We start from the raw sequence: 21,442 nt of genomic DNA on the forward strand, positions 1-21,442 counted from the left end.
TATTCCCAATGAGGACTTGCCAGATTCTATGGGTCTTGAAATAAGATGTTTGTATGGAAATTACTTTCTTTCTCTTCAGTTGATTTTAATCAACTGTATTGGGCCAGTCAGAAAGTATTACAGAAATAAATATAAGGAACAAAGAGTAACAATGGACAAGAATACATAATGTGTGACTTGTAGACAAAATTTCAAGGATGTTAGTGGCAAGATAAGGAATTATTGTTTTTTCTTTGGCTTTTTCTGTGCTATATTGTGGGATATAACAGCAATTACAGAAGTGTAACTTCTTATAAAAGAACAACAAGGAACATGAGAATATGGTGTAACACATAATTCTGATGAAAGGCTGGGTTGCACAAGCATTTTTGAACCGACAAATGATGATCATCTTCATAAAAAGCTTATTTTCATAACAAATTAGACAAATTACTGATTGAATGTATCATGAGATGGATAGATGCAGCATATGTGCAAGCCAGGACGAAAATAAACATCATGTCACATCCGCAGTACCTGCTGGTTGAGAAGTTTATTCTGTATTGTCAGGTCCTGCCTTGGATTCTTGCACTATATAATCGGAGAACTTTCATTGAGACACACAATGTAAGGACATTCGGAGTTTCAGACCTGAGTATGTACGAAGGAGTAAGACAAATACAGCACAGAAAATAGATTAAAAACCAGGTATGAATAAAAGCTACAGAAGCAGTAGGTGCCCTCGATATATATGTAAAAAAGGAAATAGTAGCATTGTAAATGCTATTAATAGGCTATTGGACCCTAACCCGTATGTATGGTGTGATGAAAAGGATAGTTGGGCCGAGAGAAAAAGGATAACCTATACATGAAGGATAAAGGAGGATACATTAATAGGGACACTACCGCTTTGGATAATTAAATGACTGTGTAGAGAGAACCTTTCTGAGGAACTTGTTAATTATTCAAAACATCTAGCTCCTCTGATATGGTGGCAGTTAATGAAGGCTGAAGGTGCTTGATGAGGAACCTGGTCTCATAATAGTGGAGGTGGTGTTCTCTGTAACTATGTAGGGTTGTATCCCCATATAGTACTGAGATTTTGAGTCCCGTGTATTCCTAGAGGAATAACTATTTTCTTTTTGATTTTTACTGGAGATAAGTAATATAGTTGGGTTTTTAAGAACTGTTTCTGGAATGTTTGGGTAATTTAATCCATGGGATTGGTTTAATGTGACCATAGGATTTACACAAGCAAAGGTGATTGCTATGTTGTGTTGCTACCCTCTCCACTTGGCATCAATAGTAGGGTGTTAAGATAACTTTTAGGGGCCAGTATGGGTGAAATGGGGAAATCCATTCTTTGGAATACACCAAACAACTTCACCCTCCAGCTCCTCAGTGAACCTGTCCATGAGGGACTCTATGATGGGGAGAGAGGTCTAGCGTCTTTCTCTCTTAGGTCCTAACGTCTGTAGTCTTTTTTTCCTGCCTTCTCTTATGTGAATACTTTTACTATCCACCCTCTTTACAATATTCAGTAGTCTCCGTCGTGGAACCCTTCTTATATATGTTTATTGAATTCTGTATTCAGAGGCTTGACCGAGATATAGCAGACACCCAGTGATTTCTGAAAGTTTCATGAGCACGGATAGAAAAGCAAGAGTTTTAGTACAAATGTACTCGATTGGATGATTTGTGGGCAATTCGGCTACATGGTTCCTGGACTGTAGAACCTAGTAATAACAGTTCATGAGAGAAAACAAAGAAATATTGTAAAACTGGTTTATGATCAATATGGATATTAAATATTTGTTATCCAAGGTCTCATACTGATAGTAAGGGAATTATTACCTGGTAGAAATGTTAAGAAACTTGATCAAAATGAAAAATATACCTATGACTGATGCAAGACAAAGTATGTGACACAGCTGTCACTAAATCAATCCAAAGAATAAGATAAAGCTGAGATGTGATCACTGCAACAATACAAATTATAGTTTTATGATAATTAATACATTTTACCTCTTTGCATATGATAATGTTAGTTGTAATAGAATTACAAAAGACAGCTTTATAACTTTTAAATAGAATATACTCACCTAAAATTAAGATTGTTATCATCTTTTGTGAAGTTTTCTTACTAGTAACCCAAAAATATGATTTTCTCTTGGTATGTTTAACACAATAAACCTTAAATCTTTAACAGTTTTTTTTAATACTTGCCTGCATGTTTTCATCAATTTCTGCATCTATGTCTACATACATATGTGCAGCAAACAAACTTCTTTCCCTCAGAAAGTCTTGTTTTTACACATGAAATGTGGTAGTTACTGGTATCAAGAAAACGTGGAAGGGAGGACCCACCAATGTAACTTTCTTTTCACACAACCTGTTTATTTAACAATATATAATCATAAATTTTTTGTCTTTACAAATTAACAAATTGGTGAAATGAATAAGCTTTTGTAAGAGAAATCAAAACAAGAACAAGATGACAATAATTACAAGGGCCCGGACCTGCAGCCTGCCCGTTATCGAGTGAAACAGCCGTGTTTACTATCATGCTGGACACTGTTTCTCATATTAAATGCCCTTCCGCAACACATGAAAACATGTAAGTAATATTGATGACAAGGGTGTTTCAGTTACTCAAACAAATGACATTAATTTTTTTTTTATTTGGAAACTGTATGTCGAAAGGTTTGTGGTTAAGATGCACACCTGTGCTTAAAGGTCAAACAAATTAGGAAACAATTATGACAATGATAAGGCTTGCTTCAAAGTGAGCAGCCTTTTCATTTCAATCAGTGGCACGGTGTGACTGGATCCCAACCCGTCCCTTTTGACAGTCTTATACTGACTAAAGCCTTGGTGACAGTTGGCTGTTAATATGTCACAAGTTGAATTGCTTCTCAGTTATGAAGGCCACTCTGAAGGAACGTTTTAAAACTTTACGAATGAGCACTGTTACAAGAGAACTCACTCCACAGAACCATAAGATCTAGTTAAAATGCACTAATAATGACCTGGTCTTTCAAAGCCAGGAAAGCACAGCTTAGTATAACAGGTTGTTCAGATTATCTCTACAATCAAGGAATTGAACTGGTTAACATCTAAATCTAACCACAAAACCCCTGTTTGTTTAAAAGCAACTTGTGCCTTGTTATAATTGTTCTGACTAAGAGCTGACTCATTAAAACACTAATGATCCGGTATGAACCAGAAAGGAAGGGCAATATAATATCAGAACAAATTTTCGTACGACAACTATTGTCTAGTACAATACTGCGGTCTGTATTTACATCCAAAGAGTCGACCGAGTAAAATTCTTAGGGTCAGGTACAAACCAGAAAATAATTAGAAGGTAGGGTAGACAGTGACACAAATCACCGTGAGGTTTACAGAATGTTACTCCCCTTTATCAGTAGCCAGATCCGTGGATCCGCAGTGCGTCACGGCGATTGCTGGGTGGTGCTGATGACAGCCAGGTAGAAGGGGGCAGTCAGGCCATGATCGGTTGCCCTACACAGTTGTTGCCAACCAATCAAATGGATGTTGGTCTGCTGCTTGTAGTCGACGCTGACCCCGGTGAAGTACTACGGTATCCTTCCTCCGCACAGGCCCTCCTTGCATAACATGTGGCTTTGGCCGCTTGGACCTTGTGACCACCTCTTCTCGCATTGCTGCCTCCAATCCCCAAACTTGGTGCCTCCCTCCTCGGGCCAGCAAACCCGTATATACAGTGTGGTCCATTGATCGTGGCCGGGCCAAATATCTCACGAAATAATCGTCAAACGAAAAAACTACAAAGAACGAAACTTGTCTAGCTTGAAGGGGGAAACCAGATGGCGCTATGGTTGGCCCACTAGATGGCACTGCCATAGGTCAAACAGATATCAACTGCAGATTTTTAAAATAGGAACCCCCATTTTTTATTACATATTCATGTAGTACGTAAAGAAATATGAATGTTTTAGTTGGACCACTTTTTTCGCTTTGTGATAGATGGTGCTGTAATAATCACAAACGTATGGCTCACAATTTTAGATGAACAGTTGGTAACAGATAGGTTTTTTAAATTAAAATACAGAACGTAGGTATGTTTGAACATTTTATTTCGGCTGTTCCAATGTGATACATGTACCTTTGTGAACTTATCATTTTTGAGAACGCTTGCTGTTTCAGCGTGATTGCCTGTAAATACCGCATTAATGCAATAAATGCTCAAAATTATGTCTGTCAACTCGATGCATTTGGCAATACGTATAACTACATTCCGCTCAACAGTGAATAGTTCGCCTTCCATAATGTTCGCACACGCATTGACAATGCGCTGATGCATGTTGTCAGCCGATGTCGGTGGCTCACGATAGTAAATATCCTTCAACTTTCCTCACAGAAAGAAATATGGGGACATCAGATCCGGTGAACGTGCGGGCCATGGTATGGTGCTTCAACGACCAATCCACCTGTCGTGAAATATGCTATTCAATACCGCTTCAACTGTACACAAGCTATGTGCCGGACATCCATCATGTTGGAAGTACATCACCAATCTGTCACGCAGTGAAACATCTTGTAGTAACATCGGTAGAACATTACATAGAAAATCAGCATACATTGCACCATTTAGATTGCCATCTATAAAATGGGAGCCAATTATCCTTCCTCCCATAATGCCGCACCATACATGAACCTGCCAAGGTGATGTTCCACTTGTTGCAGCCATCGTGGATTTTCTGTTGCCCAATAGGGCATATTATACTGGTTTACGTTACCACTGTTGGTGAATGACGCTTCGTCGCTAAATAGAAAGCGCGCAAAAAATCTGTCATCGTCCCATAATTTCTCTTGTGCCCAGTGGCAGAACTGTACATGACGTTCAAAGTCGTCGCCATGCAATTCCTGGTGCATAGTAATATGGTACGGGTGCAACCAATGTTGGTGTAGAACTCTCAACACCGACGTTTTTGAGATTCTCGATTCTCGCGCAATTTGTCTGCTACTGATGTGCAGATTAGCTGCGACAGCAGCTAAAACAACTACTTGGTCATCATCATTTGTTGTAGGTCGTGGTTGACATTTCACATGTAGCTGAACACTTCCTGTTTCCTTAAATAACGTAACTATCCGGCGAACGGTCCGGACACTTTTATGATGTCGTCCAGGATACCGAGCAGCATACGTAGCACACGCCCATTTGGCATTTTGATCACAATAGCCATACATCAACACGATATCGACCTTTTCCGCAATTGGTAAACGGTCCATTTTAACACGGGTAATGCATCATGAAGCAAATACTGTCCGCACTGGCGAAATGTTACGTGATACCACGTACTTATACGTTTGTGACTATTACAGCGCCATCTATCACAAAGCGAAAAAAGTGGTCCAACTAAAACATTTATATTTCTTTACATACTACACGAATATGTAATAAAAAATGGGGGTTCCTATTTAAAGAAAATGCAGTGTGCCCAATTAAACCTTCTCTTCTTCAGCACTTCAACGATGTTATTATGTTTGTACAGCTCTCTCTTTCCCCCTCACCTCCCCTCCGCCGCTGCTCATATACCAGTCCAAAATTTATATATCTTCCTAAATATTAATACTTCACACCTGCATAAGGTTACCGGTATAATAGTAGTTTCATACATGTGTATTTTGAAGTTACTACTAAGTGTTCTTTTCTTTAAGATTTTGATAAAACTAAAAAGTGTTTTGCTAGCTGTTGCTGGACAGGCATCTATGTCTATATCTGTTCTGTGTTACGAAAGGCTCCCTAAGTATTTGAAGTTATCACCTGTCTTGAAAGTTAATCCATCTGCTGCCAAAACTACATCATTTTGGATTTTCATACTTACGACCAGATATTTTGTATTTTCCTCAATAACGCATAATCCCATTTTCTCAGTGACTTTGTAATAATTTTGCATCATTCTGATTAATTCTGTTTTGAAACTACTTGTTAATACTACATCATCAACGCAGTTAAGTCGAGCAATGTTCACCTCCTGCATTGTAGATTAGTTTCACTAAATTCTTTGTCGATCTTCTCTAAGACAAGGTCTGAGGGACACACATGCAGTTTTATTTTGTTAGACTGACAGCACTGTTTGCGCTGTTCGCAAGAATGCCTCTGTAGCTTCACATAGTTTTTTTGTCAGCCTTTTGGTGTGATTGATTGTTGACAGTAACAGTTAAACATGAAGTAATTGTTGTTTCCTCAAATACTACAGTGTGTATGGGACACACATTTCCATTAACGCAAGTTTTGTTGCGTGTCTATTAGACATACATTTCTAAATCTATACTCCTACTTCTGGTGCATAGAACTACGTGCGGCTAATTGCTTTTCCCTTTAGACATGCAGTTAAGTTACACTCTCAGCATTTTTGTAAAATATTTTACTAGAGGAAAAAATGGAGCAGGTTCTATCTACATCAGAAAAAAGAAGACAAAAAGAAGTATTGGGGGTGGATGACCCAAATTTTGAAGAGAAACTTGCAAAGATGTGCGAAGAAGTAGATGGAGAAGATGTGGAAGTAGAGGATTTATTTTCTGACAGATTCCAATTGTGGTCCTTTCTTCTCTCAAGAAAAAGCAACCTCCAGATCTTCCTTCCTCTGATGAAAAAGAATCAGTTGCAAGTGTTGACTTTTCCTGCACATGTGAGCAAGCAAATAATAAAATGTCAGTTATTTTTGTTGACAAAGGCAATAATGGATTTTGTTGGGAATCAAAAGAACCAACTAAAGCTAGATGAGAATCTCATGATAACATAATCAGAGTAATACCAGGTAAAACAAGGGTTGTTAAAAATTTGGGTGATAATCCTAATGTAGAAGATAGTTGGTCTTTTGATATTTGATGACAAACTCATAGAAGTAATTGTGAAATGGGCAAATATTAAACTGGAATGATACAGAAACAGGATTGAAGTACATCAGCAAAGTAACTACAAATCTGCTGATCTGTATGAAATAAAAGCACTTATGGTGCTTTGTATGCTAACTTCCATGTGTAAATCTAGGCACGAAGATAGGCTATCATTTGTCTCTACTGACTATATTGGAAGACCTATATTTAGAGGTGCAATGCTCTTAAAGCGGTTTCAAATCTCGGTACTCATGATTTGATGACCCTGAAACAAGAGAAATACAGAAAGAGGGAGACAAATCAGCATACATTTCAGAGAGTTTTTCCAAATTCATCAGTTGTTGTTGTTGTTGTTGTGGTGGTGGTGGTGGTGGTGGTGGTGGTGGTGGTGGTGTTTTTTCTAAAAGAGTTCCATTATATGAGTATTCATTAAAGTAATCCATATTAGAATTGTTACGTGTTAAGGGGGTTTATGGAGTTATTGTTCAGTTTGTTCATTGTACTAACAGATGAAAATCCTACTTTGTGAGAAAGCAACATGTATTTCGCTTTCTTCGTTACCATGTCTGTCAGACACACATTTCCAGTTAAGTAATAAAAATCATTCTTCCTATTAAGTGTTAAATGAAATTGGTGGTATGGCATCCCCTTGTCTTAAGCCCAGTGAAATTCTTAAAATTTTCAGTTTCTCCTACCGTCGTCTTTATATGACAAATTTTTGTTTGTAAACATCCTAATCAATCTGGTTAGCTTTGTTGGTATGTTAGATTTCCTTATTATATTAGGAGTATATGTCAGTGCATGCTGTTGTAGGCCTTCATGAAATTAGAAATAATATATGGGCATCTGCATTGATTTCCCACACCTTCTAATTAAGCTGTCATGGAGTGAATAAATGATCTAATGTGAATGTATTTTTGCAGAAACTGCATTGGTAGTCACCAATTAGTTCTGTTATTGGGAGCAGTCTGTTGAATGGGCATATTACTAGGCTTTTATAAGTGACATCCAGTAAAGCAATCCCTCTGTAGTTATCACAGACAAGGGGATAATTCTTCTTAAATACGATCATATTATTTTGGTTTTTCAGTCTGCAGGCATAATTTGGTCTGTTAAAGAATGTACTTCTAATTCCAGATCAGGTTCTCCATTCTTTAATACCTCATTGTATATCTGGTCTTCATCCCAAGCTTTGTTATTCGTTAATTTATTTACTGTTGGGTTTGTGACTTGTGCATCAATGCTATCAGGTTCGTGAAATTTGAAGTAAAACTATGAATCATTGTAGTTGAATAGCTGTGAGAAGTAAGTTGTCCATCTTTTTTATGCCACTCACGTTGGTTAGTATTTTCTCATGCTGATCCTTTATAAACTTTTCCCTTTTAGTAAATTTACCAAAAGAGGTTTTTTTGCCTTCCCCCCCTTCCTTTATCACACTGTTTGTGCGGATACGGGCCTCATTATTTTGCGCGACCTCTACCCTTGAGCTGGCAGAAGAGATATCTGCAAACAGGGAGGAAAAGTTGGTGATAATATTGGGGGAGGGGGGGATAATTGGGCCCCTCTGAAGTGAATAGCGGATTGAATAGCATTTGATTTGCTATTCTGAAGAAAAATCAACGTTTAAGGTGATGAAGATTAATAAGTAAGTAATGTGGTCTTCAGTCCTGAGACTGGTTTGATGCAGCTCTCCATGCTACTCTATCCTGTGCAAGCTTTTTCATCTCCCAGTACTTACTGCAACCTACATCCTTCTGAATCTGCTTAGTGTATTCATCTCTTGGTCTCCCCCTACGATTTTTACCCTCCACGCTGCCCTCCAATACTAAATTGGTGATCCCTTGATGCCTCAGAACATGTCCTACCAGCCTGGTCAAGTTGTGCCACAAACTTCTCTTCTCCCCAATCCTATTCAATACTTCCTCATTAGTTATGTGATCTACCCATCTAATCTTCAGCATTCTTCTGTAGCACCACATTTCGAAAGCTTCTATTCTCTTCTTGTCCAAACTATTTACCGTCCATGTTTCACTTCCATACATGGCTACACTCCATACAAATACTTTCAGAAATGACTTCCTGACACTTAAATCAATACTGGATGTTAACAAATTTCTCTTCTTCAGAAACGCTTTCCTCGCCATTGCCAGCCTACATTTTATATCCTCTCTACATCGACCATCATCAGTTATTTTGCTCCCCAAATAGCAAAACTCCTTTATTACTTTAAGTGCTTCATTTCCTAATCTAATTCCCTCAGCATCACCCGACTTGATTAGACTACATTCCATTATCCTTGTTTTGCTTTTGTTGATGTTCATCTTATATCCTCCTTTCAAGACACTGTCCATTCCATTCAACTGCTCTTCCAAGTCCTTTGCTGTCTCTGACAGAATTACAATGTCACCGGCGAACCTCAAAGTTTTTATTTCTTCTCCATGAATTTTAATACCCACTCCGAATTTTTCTTTTGTTTCCTTTACTGCTTGCTCAATATACAGATTGAACAACATCGGGGACAGGCTACAACCCTGTCTTACTCCCTTCCCAACCACTGCTTCCCTTTCATGTCCCTCGACTCTTATAACTGCCATCTGGTTTCTGTACAAATTGTAAATAGCCTTTCGCTCCCTGTATTTTACCCCTGCCACCTTTAGAATCCCCCCCCATGAACCATGGACCTTGCCGTTGGTGGGGAGGCTTGCGTGCCTCAGCGATACAGATAGCCGTACCGTAGGTGCAACCACAACGGAGGGGTATCTGTTGAGAGGCCAGACAAACGTGTGGTTCCTGAAGAGGGGCAGCAGCCTTTTCAGTAGTTGCAAGGGCAACAGTCTGGATGATTGACTGATCTGGCCTTGTAACAATAACCAAAACGGCCTTGCTGTGCTGGTACTGCGAACGGCTGAAAGCAAGGGGAAACTACAGCCGTAATTTTTCCCGAGGGCATGCAGCTTTACTGTATGGCATGGAGAGCTGCATCAAACCAGTCTCAGGACTGAAGACCACAACAACAACAACACCTTTAGAATTTGAAAGAGAGTATTCCAGTCAACATTGTCGGAAGCTTTCTCTAAGTCTACAAATGCTAGAAACGTAGGTTTGCCTTTCCTTAATCTTTCTTCTAAGATAAGTCGTAAGGTCAGTATTGCCTCACGTGTTCCAGTGTTTCTACGGAATCCAAACTGATCTTCCCCGAGGTTGGCTTCTACTAGTTTTTCCATTCGTCTGTAAAGAATTCATGTTAGTATTTTGCAGCTGTGACTTATTAAGCTGATAGTTCGGTAATTTTCACATCTGTCAACACCTGCTTTCTTTGGTATTGGAATTATTATATTCTTCTTGAAGTCTGAGGGTATTTCGCCTGTTTCATACATCTTGCTCACCAGATGGTAGAGTTTTGTCAGGACTGGCTCTCCCACGGCCGTCAGTAGTTCCAAAATAGCATGACAGCACCACACCACCTCTCTGTGGATTAGTGTTTAAACTAAGCAGATATGTCTGCACAGTGTCCCCTAAAACTAGGAGCCTTCCTAGCTAGATTAAGTAATTGTATTACCATGTACAAATTGTTTTACAATACATACAGTTATATAATATGCGAAAGGGAGTTGATTAAACAAGCGTTATTCTACAGTGCTTTTTTAAATTGTATGTGTTCTGTACCATCGCAGTTTATGCATTCTACAAAATTCTGTACTGTAGTCTTCTTATGAAAACTTACATGTGCCAAGGTTGCTTTTTTAACACGTTAGTGCATTACTGATTTTGGCAATATAAATTTCCACTGTCAGATCAATAAAACTGGACAGTGGTAGCCACATCAAACATTGATCAAACCATTCTGTCACAAGAACGCACAGTGTGCATAAGAAAGTCAAGGCATTACAGTAACATGCCGGATATGCCAACATTATGCATACACAGCTTAAAATTTGTATGTTATGAACAAAACAGATGCACACCGCATAATTTTGTTCCATGGTTTAATGCCATTTTGGCTGCAACAGAGTAACTGATTGGTTTTCGAGCTGAAGATGACTGTTTATATTGCCAAAACTAGTAATCCACTGATGTGTCAACACAGTTATCTTGGCAAGTAAATAAGTTTTCATAAAAAGACTACAGTTCAAAATTATAGTAGTCTCCTGCAACGACTGATTACGTCAGTCATGTCACTAACCACTATAAAGTTCTGTTGCACATGTTTGTAAACTCACTTGAATTCTGTGCTGTACAATAGCAGCTATATCTTTACAAATAGTGGTACTTTTTACAAGGTGTAATTGTAGATTTCTCTCTCCTACATGTGGTCATTGACAGAAGTAAAATTATCTATGTAGCAGCTTTTGGTATTTTTCAGTACATCATTCATTAATTATGTCAGAGTTGTGGCTTGTGAAAAATTACAAGAACAAATGAAACAAATTCTGCCTTTTTACTGGGAAGCATTCTCCAAAGAAGATTTTCTGTGACGCTAGCAACAGTAATGTTAATTACATTGCTACCATCTGGGTAATGTCCAGCAGCTTTTGTCTGGAGACTTTTGACCAGTTGTTTGATTGGTGTCATGATACACATTTGATTGTCTCTGTGGATAAAGGCATACCTTATACCTTTCTTCAGTCAAAAGTTCACTCTGTTGGCTCTTGCAGAAGTATTGAGAGTTCGATACAAGCAGTTGAAATTCCAGATACCTTCAGATGGCAGGCTAGGGAAGAATTAACATGCAGTTAGGTAGTATTAAACATGGACAAAAATGTAGAAACACCATGAGAAATGCTTGCTTCATCATGAATGCAGATATTAGCCCAGCCAGTAGGGTGTGCTGTTGTATTTGACCACGAGCGGTACCTGTGTAGTGACCTCAATATGTTGCAAGTGTCAGTTGTCATAAAAGTGTTCTATACAGATGTGAGTGCGTTGCATTGGAGCTATGTGAATTTTAACATGAGGAAACTATCAATGCTGTATGGTGGTTGCTTCCCATAAGCAAGGAAGCCAAAGTGTCCAGTGTTTCAAGAGGCACCATATCTAAGGTTCATACCACATACAGGTACCGAAGGGAAAGCATCATTCGTCAAGTCACAGAGCAGACAAAAGTGTGTGTTAAATGATCATGGCGGGCAGTCATTGAAGATGATTGTGACCAATAATGAGCAGAAGTCAGCGGCAATAGTCACGGCAGAACTGAATGTCGTACTCGTGAACCCTGTCTAGAAGAAGAAGAAAAGAGAGCTCCATAAGCTGGCAATTACAGAGTTAGCTGAAATTCCAAAACCATTCATCAGTGATGCAAATACACGCAACAGAAAAACTTGGTGCCAAAACTATAAAATGTGGACTATGAAAAAATGGAAAAAAGTAATTTTGTTTTTTGTCATCTTTCACACCCTTTCTAATTTGTGACCAAGTTTATGTCCCAAGAATGAAATATGGCAAGATTCTATGATAATTTGGACAGTGTTATCGTGGATTCAAGCCATGGTGACTTGGTGAAGTCCCATTAATGCCAAGGTTTATGTGACGATTTTGGCTGACCAGGTCCATCCTATGATACAATGTTTGTTCACCAATGGTGATGCTGTGTTCCAGGAAGACAGTACTGTTGTTCATACATCTCACATAATCCAGGACTGGTTTCGTGAGAACGAGGATGAAGTGTCGCATCTCCCGTAGCCACCATAGTCACCAGCTCTCAATATTATTGAGCCTTTGTGGTCTGCTTTGGAGAAAAACGTGCATGATCGCTATCAGTCTCCATCATCATTACTTGAACTCAACCACTGTTTTGCAGGAAGAATGGTATAAGATAGTCCTGAAACCATCCAATACCTGCATTCACCCATTTGGAGACAACGGGAAGCTCTTTCATCGGGTTTTTAATGCTGTATTAGGCATGGTAATGTGTTTCATTTGTGGTGTCCTCATATTTTTGTCCAACCTCTGTATCTTGCAGCAGTTAGACTAACATTGTCCTCTTCAGCTATAGCTCTTGGAATGCTCTGAGTGAAGAGTATTATTTTGGGTACTACCATTATAATGGTGTCTGCAAGACTTCAATTTTTTTGTTAAATAGGCTGTAAGACTGATATATATTTTCTTCCACAGATGTCCCCAGGAATTTGACATTATCTACTTCCCTAACTTCCTGATTTTTATTGGTAATTTGGAAGTTCTTTGTTTTGGACTGCTTGGTTTTAAAGTATTAATCGGGCTTTGTCATCTTTAATTTTAATCCATTTAGATAAACTAATATTCTAAACTGTTTTTAGTATCAGTGACTATTTGGGGAATTTGTTTTATTGTTCCATTTTCAGTTATTACAAATGCATCATCTGCAAATAAAACTGCATGAGATTTTATATTCTCAGGTGGGGGGGGGGGGGGGGGGGGGGGGGGGGGAAGATTGTATTGATACAGAACAGTTATCTCAGTTATCTTTGGGATTCCCTGTGAAATCATTTTCGAGTCTGGCTTTTGCTGTGCTGAGGGAGCTTACTTGTTACATACATTTATTCCTCTGCATCTAGTGTGGCACTGGGTGAGGCCTGTGTTTGTTAGATAAATCCTCCATGAAATCATTTGAAAACTTTTTCATAATTTTTTTCACATTTTAGACATTTTTACAAGGCATCTTAAATTAAGTTTGTTGCTTGAGTATGAAGGATAGTTGACTGGCACTCTGTTCTTTATGGTATTTTGTTTAGGAAGCCTCTTGCCACAGATAATAATATACAGTTGTAAATTGTACAATGTTGCAATACTGTATATAAAGGTGTAAAATGCCACTTAAATTGCTGTTGTAGAATGGGCTGCTTCCAGAAGATTTCCTGAATAATTTGCTTAGGCAAGCAGAAGAAACTTTAAATGCACTACGTCTTGAAGGTCCTGCAGATCTGTCACCATACATCCCTGAGCTAGAGGATCTGACAAAGGAGTTTAAAGATATGTTGGATATTGTGTCTCACTGTTCTCAGTTCATTATCCAGTTGCACGATGAAACAGAAACACAAATCCCACGACTGGAAGCTGCACTTTTCTCTGATGAGCAGCTGGAAGCGAAAATTGTAGAAGACGAGGCTGCTGGTTGTGGGCACTGTAAGTAGGCCAATACATTATTAACTACTGCTACATAAGAAAAATTAATTGGTTGCTTTTAATTTTTCAATTCCTGAAGGAATTAGTTAATGTATGTTGTAAAAATTGGTACATCATATTAGTTTCGTGTAGGAGATTGCTTAATTAAACATGACTCCAAATTTTGCATTGGGTCATGTTTACAATTTTTTATCAATAAGATTGAATATTAACAGCTTAGACAGATGCACCACATACGAGCTGATGGGGCGAATTCGACTAATATAAATGAGTTGTCGATCAAATTCAAAACTGGCCAACTGCTCCAGCATGTTGGTGTGTAAAAAGTGTTTTTCATTGATTTCACCCAGTGCAGTACTGTATGGTATTGCTTTTACATTCAACATGTCCAAAATAGGCTGAATGTTTCCACTGTCTTAGGCAACTTTTTGGGGGGGAGAGTGGGGGCGGTTATAGTCAGTCTCATAGAACATTGGTAAGATTTACCCCCGCTGCTGCCCGCTCTTTTTTGACACGCAGTAGCTCAAGCTGACCAGTTCAATTGTTGCAACCCTTCCAACAGTGTTATTTCATTCACCAGTGCAAGTGATGTCATCATCATCATCAGAAGAAGAAGAAGCACAGCCACAGCTTTATTTACTTGTGATGATCATAAGCAGTCCTGTTGTAGAAGGAGTTCCAAGAGTTCATCAGCATCGGGTGTCACTAATGAGAGTGTAATAGAAAGTGCTGGCAACAGTTTTTCTTCAGTGCTGAACATTGATAGCAGAAAGGCCTGTAGCAATGAAAGGTTGAAGCTGGTGTGGAGGCAGCAGTTAAGATTAATCATTTGGAGGATACTACAATAATAGGCTATGCAGTTTTATACTCTGTGGAAACCAGTGACAATGTTGACAGAGGGGCTTCTAGGTTTACTGCTGCATGTTGATGCCTGATGCAGCTGCGTTCATATCTAATGCTGTAGTTGATTCTCTTTTGATTTTGTTCATTCGTTCATTCATTCAGTCAGGCAGTCATTTACTTGTTACGTTCCATAAATCGTATAACATTAACGGGAAAAGAGAACTGTTGCAGGCTGTGAGGATGTGCTGGAAAGTAATGCTTCTGACATTTTGATGTGAAAACTGTGAAAACTTTTGAAATAAAACAAACATTATTAACTTTCTGTTCCTGTATTATTGTTGTTATGCACCTGTGGTCAAGGCACAGCATCTTTGAGTTGTAGTAAAAACATCCTCAATTCCAGATTCAAACCTCACCACTGCTTAAATTTTGAATAAAAACCATCAGCAATGGCGACCGAAGACTTCTGGCATAAGATGTCACCCTTGTTCTGCCAGTGGCCTTGTGAGAAAGGTCAGAAGAGCGGGTAGAGATTCGGGGCACTCTCTTGCCGTCAGGGTGGTAACCTGTCCCTAAAAGTTGAAAAAATCAGCAGCAGTCAATGGCATGAGGATGCAGAAGGCAATGGAAACAACTGCAGTATCCATAGGATATATGGCCTGTAATTGAAGAAGTGTGGTGTGTTCTCTCCATTAGCAAATGGTTCTGGAGTATTCCCCCCATTTTGATCTCCAGAAGGGGACTGCTGAGGAGGGAGTTGACCATGAATAAAAGCTTGAAAGACCAATGAAAGGGTAATATTCTACCAATTGGAGCATGGAATGTCAGAAGTTTGAATGTGATAGGGAAGCTAGAAATTCTAAAATACAGAAATTCAAAGACTCAATCTGGATATAGTGGGGTTCACTGAAATGAAATGGAAAGGAGACAATGACTTCTGCTCAGATGAGTATAGGACAATATCATCATCATCATCAGCAGCAGAGAATGGATAACAGGAGTAGGATTCCTTACAAATAGGAAGGTGGGGCACAGACTAAGTTACAGTGAGCAGTTCATTGATAGAGTTGTTCTCGTCAGAATCAACAGCAGGCCGATGATGATGATGATGATGATGATGATGATGATGATGATAGTTCAGGTTACCTACCAACACTGCAAGCAGCTGGTGAAGAGATAAAATATATAAGGATACAGAATGGGTAATAGAGTACATAGAGGGTGAGGGAAATCTAATGGCCATGGGAGGTTGGAATGCAGTTGTAGGTAGTGATGTAAAATGCCTGGGCATTTACAAGTTGGTGCAAATGCGCAAGATGAATTCGTGGGCAAATGCCCTGAATGCATACGAGAGAGAAGTAGAACTCGTAAAAATAACAAGGACATTGTAAATGAGAAGGAGCTGTCAGTAACATGTGCCCTTCCTTGGTACAACAAACTGGAATGTTAGTAAACAAAACATGCTTCTCTCCTCTTTCCTTTCAGTCTTAGTAACAAAGGCAGTGAATGACATTCACATGTTTAAATGTAAACATTTACTAACTTTTAATATTGGGAGTATTGTTCCATCCCTTATTTTAATTGATGAATTGTACATTATAGCAGTAAAAACTTATTTTAAAAAGCCCAGATTTTGGGCATTTAAAACTGCTTTCGGTAGTTGCTGGGCAAATGTGGCCATTTGTAAATGTTCTGCCCACTGGGCATTTGCCCGGCCCACATCACTACTTGCCGGCCCACATCACTACTTTTAGGGTAGGGAGTAGAAGAACAGGTTATGGGAGTGTATGGGCTTGGTAGTAGAAATGAAAGAGGAGAAAGACTAATTGAGTTCTGCAGAAAATATCAGTTATTAATTTTGAGTACTCTGTTCGAGAATCAAAAGAAGTTCATGAATACTTTGAAAAGGCCAGAAGATACTGGAAGATTCACACTGAGATTCCAAAATCATATATGGAATTGTAAGACATACCAAGGAGCACATATAGACTCAAATCACAATTTATTAATGATGAAGAGCAGGCTGAAGATTGAGACTAGCGAGGGAGAATCAGTGCACAAAGAAGTGGGATACAGAAGTAGTAAGAAATGAAGAGATTTGCTTGAGTTCTCTGAGGCTATAGGTACTGCGATAATGAATAGCTCAGTAGGCAGTTCAGTTAAAGAGGAATGAACATCTCTAAAAATGGCAATCACGGAAGTTGGGAAGAGAAACATAGGTCCAAGGAAGGCAACTACAAAGAAACCATGGGTTTAAGAAGAAATACTTCTGTTGGCCGACAAGAGGAGGAAGTACAAAAACGTGCATGGAAAATCAGGAATACAGAAATATAAATCACTTAGGAAAGAAATACATAGGTAGTGCAGGGAAGCTATGGTGAAATGGCTGCATGAAATCTGTGAAGAAACCAAAACAGGAATAATTGTCGGAAGGACTGACTCAGCATACAGAAAAGTCAAGACAACCTATGGTGAAGGAGGGTAACATTGAGTGCAATGGGAATTCCACTGTTAAATGCAGAAGAGAGAGCAAATAGGTGGAAAGAGTATATTGAAGGCCTGTATGAGGGGAGGACTTGTCAGATGACATGATAGAAGAAGAAACAGGAGTCACAGGTAAGAGATAGAGGATCCAGTGTTCGAATCAAAATTTAAAAGTTTTGGACAACTTGAATCAAGTGAGGTATAAAGGATAGATATTCCATCGGAATGTCTGAAATCATTGGGGGAAGTGACAACAAAATGACTATTCACATTGGTGTGTGTGTGTGTGTGTGTGTGTGTGTGTGTGTGTGTGTGTGTGTGTGTAATGTATGAGACAGTATACCATCAGACGTTTGGAAAAACATCATCCACACAATTGCAAAGATTGCAAAAGCCAACAGATGCAAGAATTATCGCAGTCAGCTTAACAGCTATTCCAACCAAATTTCTGACAGGAATAATATACAAAAGAATGGAAAATAAAAAAACTGAGGATGTGTTAGGTAACTGTCAGTTTATTAAAGACACCAGAGAGGCAGTTCTGACATTGCGTTTGAGAATGAAAGCAAGACTAAAGAAAAATCAAGATACGTTCTTAAGATTTGTCAACCTGGAAAAAGTGTTCAGCTATGTCAAATGGTGCAAGATGTTCGAAATTTTGAGAAAAATGGAGTGAGCTATAGGGGAAGACAAATAATATCCACTATGTACAAGAACCAAGACGGAACAATAAGACTGGAAGACCAAGAATGAAGTACTCAGATTAAAAAGAGTGTAAGACAGGGATGTAGTCTTTTGCTCCTACTGTTCAACCTATGCATCAAAGAAGTGATTGAGGAAATGAAAGAAATGTTCAAAAGTGGGATTAAATTTCAAGGTGAAAGTATATCAGTGATAAGATTCACTGATGACATTGGTATCTTGAGTGAAATTGAAGAAAAATTTAGAATCTGTTGAATGGAATGTATAGCTTAATGAGTACAGCGTATGAATTGAGAGCTAAAGTAATGGCAAGTAGCAGAAATGAAAACAGCAAAAAACTTATCAAAAGAAGTTAAAGAATTCTGCTACCTAGGCAGCAGAATGACACATGATTGACAGAGCAAGGAGGACATAAAAAGCAGACTATCACTGGGAAAACGGGCATTCCTGGCAAAGGAGAGTCAACTAGTATCAAACATAGGTTTTAAGCTGAGAAAGAATTCTGAGAATGTATATTTGGAGCATAGCATTGCATGGTAGTGAAACATGGATTGTGGGAAAATTGGAATGGAAGAGAATCAAAGCATTTCAGATGAGGTGCTACTGAAGAACATTGAAAACTAGGTGGTCTGTTATAAGGTGAGGAATGAGGTGGTTCTCAGCAGAATCAGCGAGGAAATAAATATATGGAGACAGAGACTGGAATACGTCCAACAAATAACTGAGGACATAGGTTGCAAGTGCTACTCTGAGATGAAAAGATTGTCACAGGAGAGGAATTCGTGGTAGGCAACATCAGACCAGTCAGGAGACTCATGACTCAACAAAAATAAAAATAAAAAATCTTCATGCCTCCATACTTGCAGCCCTTTGTCACTAGTTGACTCTGAATTTTAGTGTGTAATATGACTAAGTTGGTGTGTGAGAAACAGCATGCCATAATCAAGTTTTGAATTCGAAGAGTTCATCCACCCATCGAACACCTTCTCCTTCAAGGTGACAATGCCAAACCACACACAAGTGCTGTGTCATCTGCAAGAGTTTGATGCCTCGGGTTCACTGTCATCAGTTGTCCTCCCTGCAGTCCCAACTGGGCTCCATCTGATTTTCATCTGTTTCTAAAACTTAGAGTGCCTTTGAGAACTTCACTTTGACAGTGATGAAGTGGTGCATGCAGAGGTGAGATTGTGACTTCATCAACAAAGTCAAACATTGTACAGTTATGGTATCAACAAACTAATTTCTTGTTGGGAGAAATGTGTTGGTCACCAGGGTGACTATGTTGTGAAATAAATATGTGGACGTAAAGAATAAAGACATACAACGTTAATAAAGTCAGTTTCATTTTTAAAAAAACTTCAACAGTTTTCACATTAAAAATTCAGACATTACTTTCCAGCATGAAGTATGCTAACATTTGAATTAAAACTAGTGGTTATCTGCTCACATAGTTAACTATGGGGACCACTTCTAAGTGCTCCCTGTCCCACCCTAATCAGGAGATTATGTTTATAAAATACTTGGGCAAAAGCTACAGGTCGTACTTTTACACTAGTCTGCTGCTGTTTTAATCAACATCCTCTGCTAAGCCTTTATGTAATTTTACCATTTCAGACAATGCTATCAACTCTCTCTCTCTCTCTCTCTCTCTCTCTCTCTCTCTCTCTCTCTCTCTTTCTCTGTAGTAGAAAACGCAAAGCCTGTTTTATATGAACGTCTTTGTAACCAGAATTGACATCCCAGACTCCACATATCCTAAAATGGTATTTGAAATCTGTCTTGTAAGATACTTTTTGCATTTGAAGTTACTTTCACTTTTTGCATTTGAAGTTACTGTCAAGTGACACATGTTCAACTACACTAGCATCATTCTCGAAGCAGTCAAAATTTATCCTTAGGCTGTATTCTCATTAGTTTTGTATCATAAGAATGCAGTTATATTATACTAATAATTTGACACTTGCTGTCAGTTCCTATACAAAAGAGAATGTGAAAAAATGTGAATCACCCGTTTGCTAAGAGTACGATCCTTGTCTTTGGTAATCCTGAGCCAAGCATTTCTGTCCGCTTTTTTCAAATGTGTCCGTTACCAACATAAGGCCATCCAAGAAGCAACCCAAGCAGTAATCACATCCACAAGCAATGTAATATTGATTTAGGCAATATTGAAGTTGTAATTTTAAAAAAACACAGCTGTCTGTGGGTCAGCCCAGGTGGCACTGTTGGCATGTAGGGCTGAGCATTGCATTACTTGCTTGTGATGTCCTTCCAATGATGCCAATTTTTCCTTATATCTGCTCATGTCGATATCTGGCAAATATAGTAAAGTTACAAAATGCAGTGACTCCAAAATGAATACATTATTACTGATGATCGATAGTATCGTCTTAAATATGTCCCATTACCTGAATTTTTCAGTGGCCAATTTATCAATATAGAAAGTAACTGGACAGATGAACATACCTGGTTTTGCATCGTATTTGGGATATGTGTTGGGAATGAAACTAATTTCTCTCTGATGTGTGTCATGATGACTTGCTCTAACACTTTGGAGGCTGGCCTAGGAAAACATGTATTTATGCAGTTATTTAAAGTGTTATTGGCACATATAGAATTGATATATCTTCAGGAATAATACATACTAAAAAATGGATGAAGCTACAGGATTTATTTTACATATTACTTTTGTTCTTTCATAGATTACAAATTTCAAGTTATGGTGGTAGAATGTATAATGACCCTTAGTGAGTTATTGAACAGTTTCTTCCTCATGAGCTTCCAAAATTTGTTACTCATTCAACAAAAGACATATTTGTAGCAGAATTATAGCAAATTGTGAATCAGTACACACATGAAATGACATCAGTGTGGTTATATTGGCTCAGCTGTTTGCTACAATAGCTGTTATGTTCACTAATGTTTCTTTTGAAATAATTCTATAAATTGACAACAGAAGGCAGCACCATTCAGGGAACAGGCAGCGAGACTTTCATTCATTGTTGTCATATACAGCAACTACAGTTTTTGAGCAATAGATGGCTCACATGTCGAGAAAATTGTAACCCAATCTATACTCAGGCGCAGTCTTTTAACACAAAGTTGTGTCCAAACTATGCTTGGACTTGGGCTACAGTGTGTTAACAAGCACAGTTACAATATCACAAAATCACTCCTGTAACCGACTGTACTGGCCATGCAACTTGTGCTAGCAGTGCTTATTTTGAAAATCTACTAGTATCACTCCAGGCAAACGGTTCACTTAGTTGGCTATTATATCAGGAGTTCCATCAAAGGCTTATATTTTCTTGCTGTGATGGTTGGTTTGGTGCAGCTGTGGACACACATTGACAAAAAGATAAAGGAATGACTTTCTCAAACCTAGAAAGGTGTGTACATATATCCCCACATTTACTCACAACATAGAACACACCCTAAATTGTGCAGCAAA

General features: G+C 38.6%; 1 protein-coding gene across 1 annotated transcript in view; it reads left to right on the forward strand.

The window, feature by feature from the left end:
• The window catches only part of LOC126419764 (uncharacterized), a 148,662-nt gene that overhangs the window by 48,784 nt on the left and 78,436 nt on the right, over positions 1 to 21,442 (forward strand). The window contains exon 7 of the mRNA XM_050086939.1: positions 13,674 to 13,965. Coding sequence (XP_049942896.1) covers positions 13,674 to 13,965 — 292 coding nt within the window. The remainder of the gene's footprint in view (positions 1 to 13,673; positions 13,966 to 21,442) is intronic.

The sequence above is a fragment of the Schistocerca serialis genome, chromosome 9 (genome assembly GCF_023864345.2).
Source record: "Schistocerca serialis cubense isolate TAMUIC-IGC-003099 chromosome 9, iqSchSeri2.2, whole genome shotgun sequence".
Taxonomy (NCBI): Eukaryota; Metazoa; Arthropoda; class Insecta; order Orthoptera; family Acrididae; genus Schistocerca; species Schistocerca serialis.